At 46.9% G+C, this 24,360-nt stretch overlaps 1 protein-coding gene across 3 annotated transcripts in view; it reads right to left on the bottom strand.

Moving 5' to 3' along the window:
- Positions 1-24,360, bottom strand: part of LOC144159686 (protein FAM135A) — a 73,809-nt gene that overhangs the window by 37,335 nt on the left and 12,114 nt on the right. For 2 of the 3 annotated variants that reach the window (XM_077691331.1, XM_077691330.1), the window contains exons 4-11: positions 21,933-22,072; positions 15,607-15,677; positions 14,755-14,928; positions 10,979-11,081; positions 10,708-10,855; positions 7,037-7,086; positions 5,174-5,245; positions 3,414-3,643 (exon numbers count right to left, since the gene is read on the bottom strand). In XM_077691331.1, the coding sequence (XP_077547457.1) occupies positions 3,414-3,643; positions 5,174-5,245; positions 7,037-7,086; positions 10,708-10,855; positions 10,979-11,081; positions 14,755-14,928; positions 15,607-15,677; positions 21,933-22,072 (988 nt within the window). The remainder of the gene's footprint in view (positions 1-3,413; positions 3,644-5,173; positions 5,246-7,036; positions 7,087-10,707; positions 10,856-10,978; positions 11,082-14,754; positions 14,929-15,606; positions 15,678-21,932; positions 22,073-24,360) is intronic. The other variant, XM_077691332.1, reaches the window with a different exon arrangement.

Here is a 24,360-nt window from a genome sequence, read left to right as displayed (position 1 = left end):
TATTTTCTTCGAGTTCTTGCAGAGCACAAGTTCGCTCCAATAAACCTTTGTTGCTTGATTAAGACCTCCGTCGTCCTTGGCTACGTGACAATATTGTTTCCGCTTCCCGCTTCCCATGTGCTTCCAAGGTGCCATACTGTGCTCCACGATTGTGGATGTGCCGCATTTTCGCGTCACACTGTTCATGCCTGGAAAGTGCTTGCTTTGGAGTTACGAGGCGCTGTCTAGTGGTAACTTACGGCTGCAGTACAGCAATTCCAAAGCAAGAGTCATTTTTAAAATGAGTATTGTGTCTGCTCCGGATTCCTGAAGTACAGTGTAGACCATTTATAACGTAACCGCTTATAGTGCGGGACCGGATACAAAGCGGGTTTTTGTGACCACCGGTTTGCCTCCCATAGAACTCAATGCATAAGCATACCGCTTAAGATGCGGTTGGCCGAAGCACAATACTGTTTATAGTGCGGTTTTTCGGCGGGTCTGCTCATCGACCGGCGCAGCTAGGGGCATCGTTTTAGGGTAGCAAAAGAAAAAAAGAAATGATGAAATCGACCATCTGACACAGCGCGCACCCCTTGCTCTCCTCTAACTTCGACACGGAAGCAAAAAATAGGCACCCTTTAGTTCGCGCGTACTTGATAACCACAGCTGTCCTTGCTTGATGCACCTCGGAAGATAACAACCGGCTCCCCGTCCGCACGTGGCAAGTTGTTTCTATTAATCGTGAACCGCACGGCCGTTTTCGCACACGAATTGTGCACATCGGCGTTGCGCGTGCGTTTTTTTCATGCTCGCGTCTACGATTCCGTGCTGGCGGTGGCTTCTTCGCGTGGCAGTGGGAGGAGCCTGACGACTTGCACCAATGGAAAGACGCGCACCTAATGGCGGGAGATTCGAAGCGCTCCGAGCCGGCTAGCCACGCCAGAGGTGTTTAGGCTAAAGTCCCTCCATCAGATGAAGGGACTTTAGTTTAGGCTTACCACGGCGGTATTTTTTGATGGGTGCTTTCACAAGCAGCGTGGATGGCAGTTTACATTCCACTTTGCGGTCACATTATCAGCTCTTTTCTTGCATGAGCATCTTCGCTTGCGCCTCGTGCGGCATTTCAGCGAGCGGTTAGAAGTGGTCGCTGGAGCTGCCTGCACCACTTCACTGCCAGTGCCGACGCCATGTTGCCGCCTCTTACCGCGCCGCACACATTACGTCAGTTGTATCCGCACCGGCGTCGCCACGCCTGCGGCGTGTGTTTTCGTGAGAAATCGCTCCAAGCGGTTCACGCTTTAGAACGTTGTGCAGATAAGCCACCGCTCTTCCTGAACAAGCGAGCCGCGCGAAGATTTCCATCACCAGTACGTTGCGCTGATAAGCAGCCGCCTTCGGCATCGTGAACACAAGGTGGGGTAAAAAAAAAAAAAATCCCGCTGGCCTTTCTTATCATGTCCTGCGGCATCTTCATAGACGCAAAAAACACAGCCATGGTCTTTCAAAACACAAACACAACGGAAGTTAAAGCTGCACTCGCCGTTTGTAAGACCGCGCTTTTGCAATGTGGGACCCGGCAGCAGTGGCTGATGTTAAAAATAATACGAAATAAAGACCCTTCCTTCGTTTTTAGGCGCTGTGCGTTTGGGTGATAAAAAATTTAGGATGACTTGAGAGGTAGGTGGCGATTTGGTTGAATTCGCGCACGTTTTGGTTATAGCGCGGTACCGCTTATAGTGCGGATTTTTGCGGCTCCCGCGACATAAGTTATAAGCGGTCTACCCTATACCACCTCCTGTAATTTGGCAACTGAACTGCTGCGAATAATTGAAAAGTGTGTTTTTCAGGTTGAAAAAGAACGTCATGACTCCTAAACATGCGAAGTAGCCTCTGTTTTTGCACAAAAACCTATGAAACATCGAGGACTGCAACAACAACAAAAAAACATTGATACAGTAGAATCTCGATGATACGAATCTTGCAGGACCACGAAAAATATTCTTATTATGCGGAATTCGTATGAGCCAACACAAACCAAAAAAACTGAGCACTAAAAAAAGTTTTCATTTATTTCTCTTATTTTCTCGTGAGCCCATTTTTTTGTGCTTTTTTTAACCTCCATGTCACCGAGCAGTCCTTTCTGGAGCGCATAAAACTTTGCACTCGTCTTCCTCAGTAACAGTGCCCAAGCTCACTGCACACCGAAACTGTCTAGGGAACTCACGCTTTCACTTCCCGCCTCATCTGCGTTAAATACGTCCCGTGCTTAGTACTCCAATAGAGGCGCCGGCAGAGTGTCGGCCATCCAGTCGCTCGCCACTGAGTCGTCCACCTTCTTTCCTTCGCTGCACACGGTTCTATATACAAGACCATGCTGCTGCTTGGAACGGTGAACCCACCCACCAGAGGACTGAAAGCTTTCAATTCCAAGCGAAAGGGCGACGTCATTGGCTTTCTCCCACAGCATTGTTGTGTCGATATTCACTCCAGCCGCGGTTACTTCCTGAACCCCGTCAGGAGGATGTCTTCAAACTTGACATGCTGGGTTGTCTTGGCCTGCTTGACGTTCACACTGAAGTGCTGAACGTTTTGCAACATTGGTGCACAACGTCGACGGCGGCAGGCCAAGCTCTTTTGCGAAGTCGCTGCGCTTCCTTCTCTGTTCGCTGTCAGCTTTATTCAGAATCTCCAGCTCCTCCTTGAAGGAAAGGGCTTTCCTCTTGCGCGACATAGCTGACAGCAGCTTGGTTGATTTGGTTGGGAGAGGCCCGTTCACAGTAAAAACCTTGCACATGCGTCTCAGCAACCGAACATCCACCATGAGCATACGACAGCAACGGGGAGGAGCAGCGCGTTCTGAAGGGGCGGTCCCCTACCCAAGGCCAATGAGACACCAGCAACTGAGTGATGTCACTGCCTGCCCAAGGCCATCAAGGCGTTCTTCTCCCCGGCGGCACGGCCGCAGTAGTCTCGCCACGCCATGGGCGCTCACACAACAACAGCTCAGCTGCTCCCATAGAAACAGTAACAAAGAGGGGAGAGAGAGCCCGTACGTCGCTGTCACTTGCTTGCTCAGTGGTCGGGAGCCTCGCTGGCTCATTCGTATCACCCACAGAGCTACGCAGGTCCATTTGTAACAGCCGAAATTTTGCCCATCGCAAACAATGCAATTTCACCCGGACTTCTCAGAAATTCGTATCATCCCGAAATTTGTATCACCCAGAATCGTATAATCGAGATTCCACTGTATTTGATTTTCGCTTCAATATTCGGCCTTTTTTCCTCATTCGATTCGATATTCCATTCAGAAGTTGCTGCCTGGCATTCACACACCCCTAGAGGCCATGCTCCTCACTAGGGATGAACGAGGTGTGGGCACGTCTTCCCAACCAGCCCCCATCGGCCCAAGCAGAAGCAGGAAGGAGCGGCACCTGGCGTCGTTGGCCGAGAGGGCGGCGATGCGGGGCCGCTCAATGACGAAGTAGGCCTCGGCGAAGCGCTTGACCCGCTGCAGGTGGCGCTGGCGTGCCAGCTGCTGGCGCACCTTCTCCTGGCCCACCACCACCTCGAGGAACTGCTTCCACAGCACGATGAGCGCCCCGCACAGCTGCGCCACGTCCCCGTGGGCCGTCGCCAGGAAGTCTTCCTCGCTCTCGGCACGCTGCGCACAGCCACGGGGGCAAGGCTCACTCCTCCCCTGGTGCACACCCACGTCACCCCTCCTGCTCTTCCACTAGGCTCCGGCACAACAATGGGAATCACTCCTATGAAGCGACACACTCGTGACGCCAAGGCACAGGTACACATTTTGCAAGGAGATGGCGCTGAATGCGTGACATCGTCTGATTTTTCTCACCTAGCTTGCTGCCGCTGCAGTAATTGAAAAGCACAGCCAATCCGAAAAATCCTAGAAAAGACTTGTGCCATGCTCAATAGATACTTGCAGTAGTGAGATTGTGCTGAATGTGTGACATCATTTACTTTTTCTCACCTAGTTTGTTTGGCGTCGCTGAAATAATTAATAAGCAGATTCAGTCCAAAATCTCTCGGTCACCTTTTAAACATATTTAAAACTTGTGGCGCTTGAGAAGTTGACACATGCTGAGAAGCCACTGCAAGATTTTCAAGTTGAGCATCGGGCACCAACTTTCAGACATGGCCAAGTGATCATGGGAGAGTAAAGAGCTTCCTTGCATACAGCGCTAAGTGTGAAACTGAAATTCCATGCTTACCTGTCGCATGCGACTGTAAATTATCGGCATACTTTTCACCGTTTGATTTGCACTAGATTTTTTTGTGTGGTCGCAAGATAGGTGCCTGTCCACTCTACTTTCTCGACAGAACCAACTATTCTGAATACTTGGGCCAGAAGGAAATACTGATCACCCTCCCCTTCCCCCTAATTTGCACAGCCTAAGAATTGACACCTAAATGAAGGAGTTTTAAAAATGTTATGGACTGCAATACTTGACAGCTAAAGCCCAGTAAAACTAACGCCTGGGAATTACTTCAACCCAGTGCTGACAAACATTCAGAAATAAAAAATTTGGGGCTTATTGTCATATAGTGTGCAACTTTATTTGCAGGTTCCTCCATTCCAATGTATTGACTTCCGTAATGGCATGCCAACTGGTGCCCTTTTACTGCACCAAAAAATAGCGGATTCCTGGCCCCTGAAACAAATGGCATGATTACTTGTCTTTTTTTTGGCCCCTTTTCCTAGCCTATTTTTGTGACAGTGGATTAAAGGTGTGCTTTTAATGAGAAGAGCACTGGGAAGCAGGGCTTCACCTTCAATGTGCCCAAGGCTACCTGTGCGCTCAGTAATGGTGATGTGCGAGCCATGCCACATGTGGTGATACGTAGTTTAGAACAGTTTTGTCTACACGTACTTCATCTTAATCCTTGCTATCATGGAAGTTTTCTTTTAAATTCAGCAAGACTTATCCAAATTTTAGCATCCAGGTACTGGCCCGTAGATGGCGCTTTTGCAGCCCAAGAAAACGAGGACCAGAACTTGAGCTGGTTCCCCCAAAACCGCAGGCCACTAGCTAAAGGACGCTACCCATTTAAAAAAGAAAAAGAAAGAAAGGAAAAAAACCGGAAACAAAGCCTGCTCCCACCAGAACTCTATTTGTCAACGAGAATCGGAAGCGAAGCCAAAAGAGGTCAAGAAGGGCGCTGTCATTACCGTGATGTGAGCAAAGATTTTGTCCCACTGGGGAGGAGACATGTCCTTGTTCTTAACATGGTGAAAGCAGTCCTGCCACCAGAAGGGGTAGAAACACAAGGGTGGGGGGAAGAGAGAGAGGAAACAGAGTAAAGACCCCAACCACCAACTCGATGCACCCAGCATGACCGTAAGCAAGGCACTTGCAAACCACTGCAGAATCTTTGTCGAACAATGTGTGAGTTACCACTGTGTCCTTTGTAATGCAGCAAATAATGCAGACTTTCATCAGGCTGACCCAGGTGGAATTGCTCGAGCTTGGTTGTGTCCAGCAGCAGATCAAGATAAAGAAATTCAACATTTTTATGCAGCTTTGGAATACAGAAGAGTTAAGCGATAAAATCACGAGATCGAATTGACAAGGGTCGACTGTGAGGTATGAATGGACAGTGATGGGAAGGGGTGCACGGGGAGCTTATGCCAGCCTGACACAGATACAGAAAGCCTTACTGGAGTCAGCAAATGAGTTCTAGCAGTCAGTAAATGCTGCTCCCGGAACACACAAAGAAATTGTGTCAAAGCATTCCTGAAAACAGTCTGGGCCTAAATACCATACTGGTGCCATCACAGGCACGCTCAAGTTAATTCTCTTTTAATGAGGACATTTCATCATCATCATCATCACCAGCCTATCTACGCCCACTGCAGGGCAAAGGCCTCTCCCATGATTCTCCAATTATCTCGGTCCTGTGCCAACTGTGACCAATTTATCCCCGCAAACTTCTTGATCTCATCTGCCCGCCCCCTGCAACGCTTGCCTTCTCTAGGGATCCACTCTGTTACCCCTAATGACCAACGGTTATCTTGCCTTCGCATTACGTGCCCTGCCCACGTCTATTTTTTCTTCTTCTTCTTAATTTCTACTAATATGTCCTTAACACGCGTTTGTTCCCTGACCCACTCCGCTCTCTTCATGTCCCTTAATGTTACACCTATCATTTTCCGCTCCATTGCCCGCTGAGTCGTTATCAATTTAAGTTGAACCCTCTTAGTGAGCCTCCAAGTTTCTGCCCCGTAGGTGAGTACCGGTAAGATGCAGCTGTCATACACTTTCTTCTTCAGCGACAATCGTAGGCTGCTATTCATTATCTGAGAATGTCTGCCATATGCACCCCACCCCATTCTGATCCTTCTAATTATCTCTGCTTCATGGTTGGGATCTGGGGTCACAACTTGGCCTAAGTAGATATATTCGCTTACCACTTCCACTGCCTCGCCACGTATCTCAAACTGCTGTGCTGTCCCCAGGTGATTGATCATTACTTTAGTTTTCTGCATATTAATTTTCAGGCCCATGGTTCTACTCTGTTCGCCCAGTGCGGAAAGCATGCTTTGCAGGACATGAGGACATTTACCGCTATGTTAAATTTGCAAGGGTTTTCAAACAGTGCGTGGTTCAATGATTTGTTTTGCATGCCCTTCGTGTTGCCTCTTTCAAACTGCTGCAGCAAACTTTTTCCTCTTGAAATGAGGTATTTATATTTCCAATACCAACAATGCCTTCCATTTTTCACCATTCTTTCAATTGCTTCCTTGTCTGGGACCGGGAAAATTTTTTCTTCGACTGCAACGTTTCTGAAAGAGCTGTGTAGCATTCCTTATTGTTGTATGGCTGAATTTCACGTGGATGTCAAAGTATCCCTCAGCAGTTTCTAAGCTGGTAACAATGGACACTCGTGGTTTTAAAGCCACTGCACATTTAGAATCGGCCCTTTCCAAGCACCCTGGCGCCAGGGGCTCAATAAGAGATGCATGCAGTTCCCAGCGCCTATGGGCTTACAAGGATGCAATGGTTTCCACGAGACCAGCAGATGCAAGGCTTACCTTAGCAACATTGCTAAGCCCTTCTAGGCAGGAGGAGAGATCCAGCGAGTCTGCAAGAAGAAAAGGCAATAATGGTAGAGGGGGTCACACAACCAGGGCTAGGCCCAAAAGCGCACTGAGGTGACACTGAAAGGGCAAATGTCGAGGTGAAGTTGGCAAGTTGGCCGTTGTATGTCAAATTAGTGTCAACCCTGCATGGGCCAGTACACTGCAAAACACGCATTAAAAAGGTTAAGCTGCACTGCATTAGCTACATATTTACAGGAAGACCCCAAGCTTGTTCTCTCATGCTCACTTGGAACACCAATGAACCAATGATAATGAATTGAGAGCACTTCCTTCCATCACGTTTTTTTTTTTTTTTTCTTTCATCGATACCATTTGTGCCTTGGTTCCAATGCAACCGTTCACTGTTTCTTGCCAGTGGGCCTTTCAAATTTTCCCTCCCTGTACGCATTTTCTGACTGAATAATAAGTCAGGAAATGCCCTTTGGACAGAAATGGCACAGCCATGCATGCGAAAACAATAAAAATTGAACCAAATCCCTGGACATCTATGATGAGTTTGAACCTAACTGTCAGAAGCGCTTGGTACCTAATGGTAAATTAAGTTCACAAAACTTAAAAGAGCTGCTACGGCTTGAGGGGCCTCTATGTATTCAGCCAAGTGCCTACTAGAAAACCAGACGTATAAAAAAACTATTAGTATTTTAAATTTGAGCAACTCACTCAAGACATCTTTGGATACTTCCACAATTTTTTAAAACCTTCTGGTTATATTCATTTCTAAAAGAATTTCCATTTTATTAAGGCCTGGTGGCTGGCCAGTTGCTTCTTTATATGTTCTGTTTTCACAAAGTTCACTTCTTTGTACTCCAGTGCTAGACACAGCAGAATCCCCAAGGTGCCTGGTGCAGGCAGGGGGGAGATGCAGTTCTCTGCGAATTACCATACCAGTGCAATCACCACACCAGTGCAAGCTGACTGGCACAGCCTCATTTCAATGGTGGAAAACTGCAGCAGGTTTTTCACTTGGACCTCTTCCTTGTGCTCTGTCGCCTTCCGCATTCTAACAAAATGCCACTGAGTGTCACTTTTGAGTGAGACCAAATTACTACGATCCAAATGTCATCTCTCTCTTGCTTTTTTTACCTCCTTACAAAGTTTAAACAATAGAGTTATTTTATTCTTTGCAATGGCTGCACTGTTGCAAGTAGTGCAGCACATGTTACTTTCTTTTACTAACTTAAAGGGACACTGAAGTGATTTGTAAACAATGCGGGATTACGAGCGCAAACTGTAGTCCGGAGTCCCTGGGCCCTGTTTCGACCACTCTGTGTGCGTTTACGCGAATTTATTTAGTAGAAAAATCAATTCGAAAATGCTGTCCTCCTCTCTTTACGCTCGCCCATTTTCTGTGGCGTTTTCGTGTGACGTCAGCAGGAGAGGAGCTGACAATTGGCTGCGCTACTGCACGGCTCGCCAACCTTTCGCGACCGAGTCAGTCGGTCCACCGTTTAGTCCGCCGGCCGCCGACGGGTCGTCGCAATTCGTTCGATCAGTTGAAACTAAGCCACAACACGTTTGGGAATGGAAGAATGCGCCTTTCTTTACTTCGTTAGTTTGTACACTGTATCTAGCTCCAAGTCAAGGTCGCTTCACACAAGCGCTGCACAAGCGCACATGCGACGCTTCGCTGACTGGTACGCCAGTAGGAAAATATAAGGCCTCTTGAAGGGGGAGAAGAGTGAGCGAAGTCAATATAGGTACTAAGGAAATAAAATCAACTGATATTTTTACCGTACAGCGTAAAACTAGGGTGCGGGAAGCACTTTTTTGCGCTGGGCGAACAAGCAGAGCGGTCAGGAGCACGACTACACATCTGCGAACGCTTTCCCGCCTACGAAATGCAATTGCTAGACGTGAGCTATTGTGAAAACTCGGGGGACGCTTACTGCACGAGCGCAATACAACAACTAGTCACCTAAGCTGCTTGAAATACTAAAACTAAATAAAAGTGTAAACTGGTTATACATTATATACCTGATATTTTCCATTACCGCCAGCGGCCCCCTGTGGCCTAGTCGTCTGGTGCGCTAGGTATGTCACCGCAAGTGTTTTGCCAGTCACAAGTTCGAATCGCCGTGGGTACATGCTTTTTTTTTATGACTTAACTTTTTCGTTTTTCGCCGATGTTTTGTATACTGAGTTCACCTTTTTTTTGGCCGCAACGTTCATTGCTCCACGAACTAGTCCACAGAACTCGCGCAGGCTGGCACTGCCGCGCTAGCGAGTTCTCGTTGGCGTGCTGTTGCCATAAGCACCGACTGCTTGCGGGCAGTGGGCACAGGCCAGAATCAACAGACCCTTCGCCTGGTGCGAACACGCTTTTTAAGATACAGGCATGAGTGAGGCAAGCTCCAAATATAGGGGAAAAGCGCATGGCATTTGAGCGCCTGCGGGGACGCGGAGGGCGTTCATGCACTGCGTAGGCCTCGGCTAGTGAATGCTACGATTCTAAGCCGTCCTGGGAGGCTTATCTTATGCATTTTACAGCCGACAACATGGCAGAAGTGCAGTACTACGATAACTGGGAAATTGAGAATGCCCATCCAACGACGCCATCGAATGTCAAACATGTTGTTTTACAGACCGAAACCGAAACCGAAACTTGTTTGATTGCTAACCTTGGGCATCGTCCAATCACGGCGCCCCCTCCTCCTAACGTCACAGCTTAGTTTGTGCGGCCGCCGCAAACCGCGCATGGTAGTTTCTCTTCTTTCGCACTTTGTAAAATAATTACCGATTTGTCAACCGGATAAACAATGAAAAGTGTGCTAATTTGAGCCAGTCTACAGAGTGCAAGCAAAAACGGGAGCTTGACAAATTCACTTCAGTGTCCCTTTAAAGCTCCAGCAGCAGTCTGCACAACATGGCACTCATCTGCAGCTGATCAAGTAAAAAAAAAATGCCTAGACTAACACAGTGTGAAGTTAAAGGTAACGCTATTTTTGTGTGCCTGCTATCAGAGCCAGGAAGCAGCCAGCCCGACATGTTGGCCCCATGTGTGCCCCAGCTGCCCAGTGTGAGCACACATCTACACAGTCAGAGACCGGAATCTCCGAAGCACCTCAGCCATCCAAATTCATTCCCCCACTGCTGGCAGCTAAGACAGAGAGAACGGTCCGATGCAGGGATGCGTCGCTCACAAACCCGGTGTGGGGTCAGCCCATCGGGCAGAGGTCCTCAATGCACACCAGCAGCGAAACTCCGCTTTAGAACACGGGCTGTGTGGGCAGCCCTGCTTCTTTGTGGCTGAGGGCCCAGCGCGCGGACGCGGCACCCCGAGGGCCCGAAACTGAACTTTGCTAAACGTTTGCTTACTAACGCAACCTGACAAAATAAAGCTTGCTTTCCAAATGAGGTAATGCCCACTCATGCTTCCACGGTTTCTCTTTTATGACTTACGGCAGCAGCAGCCACAAGCACTTGAGCATACCACTTCAGCCGTCTGCCAACAATCAATGGCAGGCTAGTCAACTTGCACCATGCCTATCCCTGTTTGCCCCCAGCGCAGGGGGACCAGTTTTTGATACATGGGGGGCCCTATAGGTAGTTTCGCGCCCTCAGTAACTTGGCCCCAAAGCCGGCTGCCAGGGAATGGCACGCACCCAGGTGCAGCTGCTGCCAGGGGGGCAGGAGGCGCATGGCCTCGGAGAGTCGGCGCTGCAGGCTGCCGTAGGCCGTCAGCAGCAGCGAGCACAGGTCCCAGTGCACCAGGCAGGCCCGCTGGAGGCGCGCCAGCAGCCGCCCGCTCGTCTGCCACGTGGGGAGGAGGAGGAGAGGGCGTGGCAGCCACGAGTCAGAACAGCGTCAACCACCAGGCAGTGCAGGCGACAAGGGGAAACAGGAGCTGCCCGTGCGGAACCCCCCGTGGCTCACCTGTGGGCCAAAGAACACGCTCTCCAGGCTGGACGACATGGAGCGGCGAGAGGAGAGCCTCGGGCTGCCCGAGAACCACTGCGCTTTTCCTGTCCTGGCAAAACTGCACCGGGAAAAGGGGGCAGGAAGGCGTTCAGCCTTACAGACACCACGCCCACTTGGCAATAACAAGCCAGCAAAGCCATTTCCTGACCGATTTCACCAGTTCACAAAGTTACACCTTCACATGGAAATACAACACTGTAGCATGTACACGCAGCAGACACGAATAATGCACTGCAAGAAGCCTTGATTCATGCTGAGAACAAGCTCAAGGGTTCTTGAGAGTGGTTATTTGGACATGCCACATACTCACTGCGTCTTGTCCTACATTGCTGTCCTACAAAACTTGGTTACATTTGGCTGACGCGCAACAAATTTTTAAAATCTTTTTATTGTGCTGAAAGAAACTACGTTAACTAATTGAGCGCATTTGCCAGCTCCCCTACTTCAGCTATTGCTATCGCCATCATGGTAAGCAGCACTTTGACCCGTCACTTGTCTGTGGGTGTTCAAAGTGTGTGCGCTGAAACTTCCATGCTCCACAGAGGCACAACAATATAGTAAAACCCTGGTGATACGATCACGGCTGGTAAGAATTTCAGTGTGATACGAATTCGTAACTATCCCCAGCCAAAAGGCTTACAATGCAAAAAGCGTTGGCTGTTCTGAACGCGTTTCCATGGCATTTCGGATTGTACGAACGCATCGTCAACAGCCGCCGGTCGCGGACCAACCACAGCACGCAAGCTGCCCGAGCTGGCAGAGACAGCGCGATCTGTGCAGGATCCAAGTTTGCCAAGCCCAACTGGCTACATCACACGGCTGCGTGTTCTCTCACTGGGCCCTCCATCGAGAGGAGTGAACCATGCTTGGCGCACTGAGGGAAGGAAGGTAGAAAGCATCCTTGAGCCCACTCAAGCCAGTCTGCATTCGACAGCCCACTGACTTGTTTTCTGTGCAGTGAGAGTAGCATGCCCCCCACCCACACCCCACGTCGTGTGGGCCTGACCCTCACTTCTTTTTTTTTTTTTTTTTTAATACAGGACACTTGTCATCTTCCCTCTCTCTATCTGTCCATTATCGACCTTTGTTTGCTTGCGTTTTTCGCCTCAGGGAGGTTCACACCACATAATTGCACGCTTGCTACCGTTTGCTGGTCTAGGAAGCTTGGTTGATCACCACATGTCACAAAAACGAAAGCCCTTATCATTTAAGGAAAAGCTGGATATTCTTCATAAGGTGGACCAAGACCAAAAAATGAAACGCACTGACCTTGCCAAGGAGTTAGGTTTGTGAAATCACTTGCACACACTTTTGACGTCGTCCAGAAGTCAATCGTTGAAGATATTAGTAAAAAAACAAATGCAGATGGATATAAAAATTTTTCCTCCCGCAAATAAATATATTTATCTTTCATTTTGTGTATGTTTTGATGATACGAATTGTGGGTGATACAAATGTTTCGCGCGACTCCGTGAAATTCATATGCCCGAGATTTTACTGTACTATATGGCTGGTGAGCATATATGCTCACCAGCCATCCAAAAGTAAGCCAACTGCCGGGCATAAAAGCTTCCGCAGCAAGCATGAGGTTAGAGTGAGGCGGGTTCTATGTATTGCATTTATAGAAGGACAACCATACACCTTTTATTTGCCTAGTTCAATACATAATTTGGCTCAGGTCAACAGAACCAGCTTTCTTTTTACCTGAGTGTAGGCATGTACACACAGCCCCCGAACATGACAAGCGGTAGGGACAACGGACGGTGCGATATAACAGCGGAGGAGAAACGTGAGAGCATGCCGCTTAGCCCTTACCCCGGTTGAGATGGTGTCAAGACAGGACCCTTCCTAAGGGGTGACAAAGAGGGTGAGAGGGTGAGAGAGAGAGAGAGAGAAAGCGTTAGTACCGCCAAGTTCACTCATGCAACGTTAGCACTCAGTGCTGCATTCTCAAATACCTCTCAGTCCTGTTTGAAAAGCCCGAAGGAACGCCGGCATGGAACATTCCAGAAGCGCAAAAACTTTAGCACTCTATTTTTAAATCTATAATTTTCACCGCAGCGCAGGTCTCAGTCATATATACACTGCTCTTTTCCTGAAAGATTACTCAGACATATTGCACCCTTGAAAAGGTCATATCCTTGCTCACTGCGTGCAATGTAACTGCCCTCACAGTTCCACATATCAGCTTTGCCATCGCCAAATGTACATAAGAGGCCAGTATTTTTACTATGGAATGAACCATGGCGACTGCCTCCATCTTTTGTCAGCCTCTGCTATTATTCCTGGTGGAAATCCGGACGAGCCAGGAAGTGAATGTGTAAACAAAATTAAAAATTTCAAGTAGACCGCTTCAACACATTTCAGATGGTTGTTCTCTCAACTATTAGGTTGACCAGCACAGGAAAAGTTGGCGCAACCACATTCGACTTCGCCTTATGTCTTTTTTCACTTAACATCTGTAGCAGTCTGATGTGATAAACTGATTATATGTGTGGGAAAGCCCTCAAATTTCACAAAGAAATAATTGTTTGCTTCTATCTACCCAAGATCTGCAGTTGCGCGCAATGCTCCGCTTTGCATTCTTTTCTGTGCGGCAACACTGACTGCTGTGGGATGATGGGAAAGGAGGAAGTATTGCCCTGCAGCGCGCCCTCGGTCACGTTTACTGTGAGGCGTCAAAAATCTCACAAATAGGTTGCCCCATTGTATAAGGAAAGGCAGCCCCACTTCTGTGCCTTTAAAGGAGCCATGATGACATATTACAGCTTTTTTCAGTTATACTGATATGGCTTACGACAACTCACTCAGCTCCACCCCACCCCAAAGACGTTTCTTTAAAGGAGAAAACGCAAAAACTGCTGCAAAACATTTAAATTTCCCGCCCCTGTGACATGTTATGGGCAGGGGTGGCGCAATATGGGCCAGCACAAGAACTTTTTTTATCAACGTCTCAACTGGACGTCAGCATCCAAGCGACACAATCACACGACACTAGAGGCCCCCCTACAATCGCCTAGTCATGTTTCTGGACGGTGGCTTAGGTCGGCGGCTGCCAACCGCACAAACCAGTTTCTGTGAACTCATAGCGAAACCGCCAGAAAGTGGCTAGGGTGTCGCCACTGCGTAACCTCTTTTCTTTAATACCTCGATTACTCGTTTGAAGATGAGATAAAATTGCTATTGTTATCGGGACAAAGGAGCCCCTTCTAAAGAACCAGACTTGTATTTTGTCTTCCTGGCCCCTTTAAGCACAGAGCACGATAGCGTTATTGGCACCATATTATCTGCACCGTCTGCACCATATTATCACTTCCTACTGTGCATTACACGGTAGCGCTGATGTCATCGTACCACCTAACGGTGCCCACGAGTGGTGAAATCTTTCCGCTCTTCCTCACACGCCATCTGTTGGGGCCGTGCCTTACAACCCAGGAGGATTCAGTGGGAGTCGCTATGAGGCACTACAAGGTTTGGCACCCATAGTCAACGTCGACGACAGCGCTGGCTTTCCTGCGACACAGGGCCTTCAACACTATGCGTCCGCAGCCCAACTGACCCTGCACTTGCCCAGATCCCCCGTGCACTCCAACCTCGTGCCATGTGGCAAGTCAGCAGCTATGTTAGCCCTGTGAGGAGAGGGCTGACCTGTGTGCTCAGCGCGAGGAGAGACATGGCAGCCACCCCCAAGACCACCCAGCGGGCACACACACAGAGCAGACAGCACTTGCCTGAGGTAGGGCTGGCAGAGGGCGAGCAGGGAGGCATGAATGGTGATGGAGACCGCGCACAGGTGGAAGTAGTCGAACAGCACCGGGATGTGGTGGTGGAGGCCGCGGCCGGGGTCCATGTGCAGCGTCAGGAGCCGTGAGCTCACACACTGGATCGTCTTGTGGTGGTCCGGGCTGCTGGGCCACATCCACACTCTTTCGGCAAGGCAACTTTTGCACAAACCCAGTCAAATATCAGCCGGATTTCAATGCACTTTCGGCATGCGACATATACTCCCCCCTTTTCCCTGCCCTCATTTCGGTTATGCTTGTTTGTTGTTGCAACTTGAAATGTTCCATCAGTTGTCAAGTTGACGTCAGCATAAGTGATTAGAGAAAGGTTTCCTGAAAACCAACTTTTTTTTTATGTAGAAATAATAATGCCAAGAACTTCTGATGCGTACTCGTAGTACTCTACAACTACTCTTATTTATCACAATAATTCATCCTTTTCCACCACCCATGTTCGGCACAAGCAGTGTTCAGGAAGCTAAAATGCACTCGCTGATTGTGGCAAAATTTGTAGAAATTACAAAGGCACCCGGACACTGTTTCACAGCTCTAACGTCAGCTCTGCTTTCGGTCGCAGACTTTCATGATGCATTGCATTTCGTGACTTTTCTATTAATGGCACATAGTTGCCATACTGCGAACCAATGCTTGAAAGGTCATGCTTCAGATTTTCTTATTTTGCGCAATCCCCATCAAACATATGCCAACAGTTGGAAAACAGATGGAAAGTTACCAAAGGATTTTCACTTAGGCTACACAGATTAAAGAGACAGCCCCCAGAGTTAGCAAAGCAGTACTTGCCCGAAGTTCTGATCTGTGAACCAAAGCTCAACAGAAAGTTGGAAATCAGTCTTTGCCAGTGTGTCCCGAACCTGCAAGTCAGTAAGAATATATAACATAGTTGAAGCAAACTTCAACTCAACTCATGCAAAAAAAAATGTTTACAGTTGAAGAGCACAAAGATGCAATTTTTTATCTGCAAATACAATGAAATGTCTCTTTCGTTGCAGCTTTTCTGCTCTAAAACTTCTGCCTCCAAAAATTTACATGTTGAAGGCCAACAGCACCAAAATTTTACCTCAGCCAAATTTACTTTCAACGCACGAATGTTCCACCAACCGAGACATGACTCGTAGACCCGTGAAATGCCGGCTTACTCAATTAGAAGCGCATAAAATGGCTGCATAGGAGACTCAGTAGAGTGGAAGCTTGGGCGTATTGGTAATTCATTTTGGAAAAAGGTTCACAGCGCGGGAGCCGCGCTGTGAACCTTTTTCCAAAATGCATAGGAGACAGCACTGCACCTTCCGGCAGATTGCGCAAACAGCCATGAAGCAGAAGTGACATTCCCCACTCTCACATCTGCCTGGCTGTAATGTCGCGCTTCTCTCAATTTCCCTTTAGAGAGAGCCAATTTTTGCTGGTCGCTTGGGGCATGCATGTGTGTATTTCAGAGGCCACATTATGTACCTTGCAATCTTTTTGGTAGGGCTATACAAAGTAGAGTGTTCGCGCGGTCAAAAATTCAACCGCAGCTTTCCCTTACGTCATGCAAATAGAGAGTTCACGAAAATTTATGGCAACTTGAGAAACTCAATGATGCCTCTTCTACATACATCATGTGATGAGGCTCAAAAAGTGAAGCACTTGCCCACCCACCTCCCCACCGAAAGCACTGGACCTAAAAAATACACACACTTTAGCAGTTTAGCCGAGCTTAACTCTTTTAATTAGGTACTTTTGAGCTCCTGTATACATATTTATGGGTCCAAACAATGAAACAGACTCTAGGACATTAAAAGCTTCCTAGGGTTGAATGCTGCAAACTCATGACACCATCATCAAGTTCACTTTTCCCCAGCTAGCATCCATTTTCGTTTGCTGTCTCTGAAAAAAAAAAGAATCTTTTTCATCATCAACTGGGCGTAGTCTCAGTGACATGGTTTAAATTAGGAATCAATACCCAGTGCTTCACAGTATGCTCCCACTTGTAAATTGCCCAGAAGTTCCCATATGCTCATGGGACCCCAAAGACAACATTTCATCTTGTTTCACTTCAAACATTGCTGCACTGGAGTAACAATGAACACACCAATCACAACGAAAGCTCCAATAAATTAAGCTAGACAACAAGAAAAACAGAAGCAATGTTACACCAGCTTGTTTCCCACACTTTGCCCTGGATTCCACAGGGACAAATTTTTGCGATGACCAAGACTGAGCAAAGCAACCACAGCAAATAAAAGTGCTATTATGGGCTTGCTGTTTTAGCTGATTGAAGTATAGTGCAATTTTCTGATGACAAACTAATGACTGCAGAGCCAAAGCAGATGGAGAATTAACCAGTGTGTCGAACCGAAAAAAATACCGGTTCGGTTACGGTTCGGGTTAGGCGAATTCATCTCATTCTGGTTCAGTTCTGGTTTAAATTAACTAAATAATGTACTGAACCAGTTCGCCAACCGGTTCGGAAGCTTGAACCAGTTTACAAATTGGTTCGATGAGTTGAATTATAAGCTAGTGAGAAAGAAAGATTTCATAATTTAACACAATAAAAACAAAATACAAACAAAAAGTAAAGATGTTGCGGTTTCCCAATAACAGTGGTGCAATTTCAAAGCAAACTTTAAAAAATTCGGCGAGATATTAGGAAAGCAGAGCAAGTAGCGACAATTTACTAGCTACTTTCTTGCCCAGACCTTATGCTGTCCTAGGGACTACACAAGGCCACCGCCGAGAAATGTGATGGTTGGATATATTTTGTACCCTTTCTTTTTTTGATGAAATTGATATGTTCCCTATGAGATCACCCATCACGTTAACCATCAAAGTTTAGAGTTAGGCCTAGAGTTAGGCCTGTGTACTGGCGCATTTAAATACCAGTATACTAGCGGTGTACGTTTCTTATCAGTTGTAGCATAAGAAAATATCCTACAGCAGCCACATAAATGCTACAAGTAAATTATTTGGTCACCTAGAATAATTTATTAGCTGTCACTTTTTGAGGGAATTTCGCTAAGAGTAAGCTTTAGTTAACAGTCAGTTATTGTATTATAGTGCAAATCACTGGAATACATTTTGCCATAGCTATTACAGGTGTGTGCGGCACAATGGATATGTGATCGTTCCGCCTGACTCCCCCCCACCGTTCTGTCAGCTACATTGCGGAATCTTATAAAAGATTATGCCATTACAAACTGAAAGGCTAATTTGTAGGGGTGTGCGAATATTCGAAACTTCGAATATTCGATTCGAATTTTTTGGTATTCGATTCGATTCGAACGACACTTTTATGGTTCGAAATATTCGAACCACCCAAAACTAAAAAAAAAAAAAATTCAGAGCGTGTCTCAGCAGCAAAATCGCGAAGCATATACACGGCGAATGGTACGTGCTTTCGCAGACTGTATCGGTGTTTATTCGTAGTTACAGTGGACTCTCGATGATACGATTCTGGGGGTGCGAATTTCGGGATGATACGAATTTCCGAAAAGTCCCGGCGAAATTGCATTGTTCGCAATGGGAAAAATTTCGGCTGTTACGAACGGACCTGGGCGGCCCGGCGGAAGATATGAACGAGCCGGCGAGGCACCCGACTGCCGAACCTGTTTGTCACTTTCTCAGAAACGGCCGGGCTGTTGTTTTCTGCTCGCGAAAACGCTCTGCACACGCCCAACGCGCGCTGACACCGCCGGAAAACCACCCCCACGCTGTGCGCGGCGCGGCCAGCGGCGTCAACATGGCGTCGGCTCCAGCCGTGAAGTGCCGCGGGCGCTCAAGCGACCGTTTCTAACCGCTCTTTAAAATGCGGCTCAAGGGAGACACGAAGTTGCTAATGCGGTAAAGGAGCTGATAATGCACGCGAAAACGGTACTATAAAACATCATCTACGCCGCTAGAAAGCGCCCGTAAAATATTTGCCGGTGTGCTAAGCCTAACCATCTCCGGCAGAGCCAAGCCGGCTGTCTCGATCTCATCGCAAGTAGTCAGGCTCCTCCGTTCTGCCGCTCGCGTCGTGGGTCATTTTCTGACCGATGTAGGCGCTACTGCGGGCGCGAAATCGTCGATGCGGGCGTGAAAATACAGCGCTCGCAGAGCCGAGGCGAGCGAATCGCGTGCAAAAACGCACCATGCGGTTCACACTTGACTGTTGCGGCGTGTAGCGAGCTTGGGCACAGCGAGTGAGGAGACGAGCGCGAAGCTTCACGTGCTCCAGAAAGGACTGCTTTGCGACATGGGGGTTAAAAAAAGCAGAAAAAATCATGAATTTCTTCACGCGAAAGTAAGAGAAGAAATAAACGAAAACTATTTTCAGCGCTCAATGTTTTGGTCTGCGTTGGTTCATACGAATTTCGGATGATACGAATATTTTTCGCGGTCCCGCGAGATTAGTATCATCGAGATTTTACTGTATCAGCGCGCGGCAATGTGCACGGGCTCGGGCATGCCAGCCACTAGTGTCTCAAGTGAGCGGCTGCTTTCGGTATCTGGTGGAGTCGTGAGGAGCAGGAGGTTGTCACTGCTCCCCGAACATGTCGAGCAGTTAACCTTTCTCCATGTTAACATTTAAGTGAGTGCAGACCTTAACCTGTTGAGTGCAATGGTATTGTGTAATTCCTAATTTTACTTTGTATGATTTGTTGTGCAATAAAGTTGCACTTTTTGTGTCTCTAGATGGTGAAAACTTTAATTTTACAAAAAACAATAAGTATTCGTATTCGAAAAATATTCGAAAAATATTCGATTCGATTCGAACTTTGTTTTTATTATTCGAATTCGCTTCGATATTAAAAAATTGATATTCGCACACCCCTACTAATTTGATGAGGGAAGCACGAGATTGAACTTTCAGGTCTTTAACTCGTCGACAGCAGTACTCCCCCTCAAGAATGAGTAGCAGTAGCAGTAGATTAGCAAGAGGGGAAGTGTGTAAAAGTGCCCCACCCCCACAAAAACAAACCAGGGCTGCAAACTGCAGTACAAGCATGAAGGACGAGTGCTGTTTGGACGGGACAGTGTGGGACAGGCCTGCCTTTCATGCATGCGTTATCTGCTTTAGTGCTGTTTTTCTTCCAAGACGAAACAGTGTCTGGAAGGTTGACGAACGCAGTTTCTTGAAAAAGGAATAAGCACTCACCATAAGCTAACAGTTTTCCCTGCTACACCCATTATTATTTTTACCTGTTAAAAAAGCGAACTTGTCCGTTCTACTGTCCTGAAAAATGAATGATTATACAGCTGAACCTCGTTATAAGAGACACTGATGTAAGAGACAAATGGGTATAAGAGACACTATTCACCCACATGGTTGGCTGCCCTATCTTTCCCATTAAATCGACCTCTTTTATAACAGACATTGGATGTAGAAGATTGGTTATAAGGGACAAGTCATCCTTGAAGTTTAATCAATACTCTCGCTTCTAACAGACATTTTAACTTCAGATGCAGTGCCACCAGTCACTAATTGCAGTTGCTTCCATTGTGGAAACACAGGTGGACAACAGACAGGTGCAGTCGCTATTTATTTTAACTTCAGCAAACACAAAGTGGTTCAGTCAGCTATGAAATGACAATGAGAAGACCTGCCAATGGAAATGCAACTGACAGAAGTAGCTGAAGCTTACTGCCATTCATTGGATGGAGCGCGATCACACATGCGGGCTCTCCTACTCACGTAGCTCCCAATCAGAAGCACTGCAGACGTTGAGCCCTGCAAGCGTAATGAATAGCCTGAGCACACAGTGGAAGAAGCTGTGCGCTCTGGCTATTCATCAGGCTTGTTAACTCAACACCTATGATTCATCTTCCAGAAACAAGGAAAGGAAAAAAAGCTTGTAGAATCGGTTGTAAAAAACAGTGTAAATACAGTCATGAAGCAAACAAAGTTTCATAAATTCTGGGACCAAACAATAATTAGAATGAATCTTTTGAAACATGCTGTAACGTTCTTTTGAGCTTATTGTAGTAATACAAGTGCCCACATTGAACTAGGGTCTGATTAGTAAGTGAAAACATGGTACCCTGTTTATAAGAGACATCTCGTATAAGAGACAGAAACTGCTCCCCGGTACGTGTCTCTTATAAAGGGGTTCAACTGTACCAGGAACCATGGCACTCGCCTCCTTTGCATTGATGACACATTTGGTTTTGAAAGGTCAGACAAAGGAAAGGATGTGCATACATCAATATCCACGTTTTAGTGTTTTGCTTATTCGATTTTGCTTGTTCTGCATATACTAATTTAAAACCATGTGAGGTGACTTTTCTTTTTTGTTGTTTATATACTTCGAAACACACTTTCAAAAATATTACCGCGTTTGGTGTCCTGATGCTGCACCTCTGCTCCCAGCTGCATCTTATGCTTCAGGGCGGCAGAGTGATTTAAACCACTTGGGCATATTTAAGGTGCGTCGAAATCTCGAAATGTTGACGTTCTCGTTTTTTGCTCCGGAGGGACAAGTGCATGAAAAGGTACAAGGCTGATGGTATGTGAAAGAAAAAGGCCTGAATGGCATTGACTGCCTAATACCAACAGCGGGTAGCAAACTGTTTTGCCGTAATCCGGTAGCCATTATTTATTTTTTCAGTTCAGTTCCAGTTCGGGTTCAGCATTTAAAAAAAGTGGTTTGGGTTCGGGTTCTGTTCCGGCAAAACTACCGGGTCGGTTTCAGTTTTTGGTTCAGTTCGGTTCCGGTTCGACACCCCGAAAATAACACGATGTAATGGCAGGTACCCCCAGAGCTGAAGACAATCCGGAGGGCTCCTGTAACAGTGCCACAGCACTTGATATTAACAACTGTCAGTAAGTAATCCTCCTGCTGTCACCTCAAAGGAGCTCTGAGGATTCCCGTGTCAAGTGCGCCCAAGTTGTTCAACACAAACCAGTCCAACTACGCCACTCGGCATCAAGCCAGCAAGCCGACTGCCCATTTATTTATGGCTGATCCCTGCAGTACGTTGCAGAGCCTGCAGCATTTTTTAAGGAAGCGGGATATTTGAAATTTGCAATATAAACACACATTGTTAATTAACATTCTCTGTCGCACAAAATTGCCTACTCGAAGCAAAGTGTTGCATTGTCTTCCCGGCACCCTCAAAGGATCCCCCCAGGCAAGAGAGCAACAGACCCTGTGAGCATCCACCAGAGTGTGAACCTTGAACGTCACGGTGTCGTTCAGGTGGACCTCTTCATTCTTGTACAGGATCTGAAAGGTCTTGCTGACAGCCGTGCCATTGACGACGCAGGCAGGAAACACCACGGGCAGAGCTGGCAGGGAAAAGGAGGGAGGCGATTGTGAACCCACTCAGCTCACAGCCTCGCCCCCCTTCAATAGTGTGGACTCATGCCCCAGTGCACAAGCATGCGCCTAGCAGATGCCAAATTGCTACACTGCCACTAAATGCCAGCAAACAATGTGCTACTTGGCAGATTGCAAATGGGCCTTTTAGTGGATTAGCAGATCTCATTAACTCCTCTTTTCTGAAACAGTGCACTCTTCCCGGCCTTCCCCTCTATCTACAACAAATACACAGGTCCATAGCAAATGAAAGAAACACTGAAGAAAACATTCACATAGTTTGTTTGAATTCATTAAAAAAAGCCATAATCAAACAATCACTTTTGAGAAAATGGAGGCAAGCACAAAAGGCAACATGGTGTCCAGAAAAAAGTGCCAAAGCACAGGAAACAGAAGAAGGCTTTCTCCAAATCCACCCCACACTAGAACAGCCCAAAATTCACTCTTGGGGTTAAAATTGCGTGACCCACATCTTGGCGAATAAAACTAAAATTATTTTTCACTACTAACAGACTGCACTTGCAACTGTCGAAATTTCTTTGCTTGCAACCTTCAGCTTGCAACCTTCAGCCAAAAACCAGGTTATTTCATCACTTGTGTCGAATACTGTTTGTGATGATCTCACTGGCAAATCACCATGCCATGAAGATGATACCAGCCTAACATCACTTCTTTTTACCAATGAATATTGCTTCAAAGAAAGCGTCACCCTAGACACAAAGGAATTTCACTGACACAATCATAGGTGATACAAATTTCGGGCTGACACAAATTCCAAAAATTCCTCAGTACAAGTGCATTGAGTCCATGCTCGAAATGACAGGTGCCCCACTCAGAAAATGCTGAATGTGTGCAAACATTCCAGAACCCAAACCAAAATTGAATATATCTTGTTTTTGAGCCACCCTAACTCTTTCGCGACCACACATATTCAAAATCGTTCAATTAGAACGATACTTTGGGAACGCCTTTTCATAGCGTTCCAGGCGTTGCTCAAAAAAGTAAAGCTGTTTGGAGTTGGATCAGAAAATGGCCTTTCAAAATCAGCTTTGTTTTCATTTTTGCAACAACGTGATTTTTGGCACGCATTTGAATCACCTGGGTGTGGAAATGTTTCCCAACAAAATGTATATTCTAATTGTTTTCTACTGCCGGTGGTTTGATATACACAACTCCTTTTTTATAATTTTTTTTGACAACTTGACAAAAATGTTGATGTTATTTTTTTTCCCAACTATGATATATGAAAACATTTAAAAAACTGCCGTTATTGGAAAGGCCGTTAAATAATCTGCATTTTGCGTTCCTGTAATTAGTGTCTAACCAATTTTTTTTGCAGAAAAAAAAATGTTTTGTTGCCCCTAAATATCTGTCAATTTTCCGGCGGTCGCAAAAGAGTTAAATTCAAGAATTTGCCATTTCTTTGACAGTCAGTCATGGCTTGCCATTCGGAATGACTATGATTACCTGGTGCATAATAAAAAATTCCCCCGCATTTCCCCGAGGGGGAGAATGTGAAAGTGCGAATGCACGGTTGTCGGCCCGCTTGCGGCGCTTGCGCTCGGCCCCCGCAGCCCACCGCCTCACCGCCTTCTCTTCCATCTCTTCCATCGGGTTTGTAGTATCACGTGTACACCACGCAGTTATCAAGCCGCTATAACGCCGCTGAGTCGCCAACGCACGCCGCTGACGACGTAGTTTGAATGCGTTAAAGATATAAGGCGCGTTACTCACACTGATATCAGCGTGGCTTCCGTGGCTTAGTCGGTAGTGCGTCGCGCTGCGGCCGCAAAGTCCTCGGATCGAAACCTGGCGCCGGATGCTGTTTCTTTTTTAAATATAGAGGAGCACTGCGGACGCCGCCGACGACGCCGCCGCCGCCGCCGCCGGCGGTGGATGGTTTGGGGTCGCTTATAAAGTGCATTCGCACTTAAAAGGTAAAGTTCCACAGGCTGAACTTGGCTACGAATGCATTTGTTTTCAGCTTATCCACTAAACTAGTTAGTACCTTGGCAGTAGTTTCATCCCTGAAGTGCAAATCATTTATACCACAGATCTTAATTAGCCTGCACTGTGGGTAATCAATACCAGCAAAACATTCAAAAGGACTAGGTAAAGTTGTTAGCACCACCTACAAAGTAGATGTGCGTTTTCGAAGGAAGAAAGGGAGGAGACGATGCCCTATACAAGAGAAGGTGTATTGCCATAAACTATGTTGACCTGTCATGACACCTCACACTGCATTAGAACACATCAG

The sequence above is a fragment of the Haemaphysalis longicornis genome, unplaced genomic scaffold (genome assembly GCF_048455015.1).
Source record: "Haemaphysalis longicornis isolate Haplotype H1 unplaced genomic scaffold, Haemaphysalis longicornis Haplotype H1 scaffold_10, whole genome shotgun sequence".
Classification (NCBI taxonomy): Eukaryota; Metazoa; Arthropoda; class Arachnida; order Ixodida; family Ixodidae; genus Haemaphysalis; species Haemaphysalis longicornis.
This window is presented reverse-complemented; position numbering and strand designations above follow the sequence as displayed.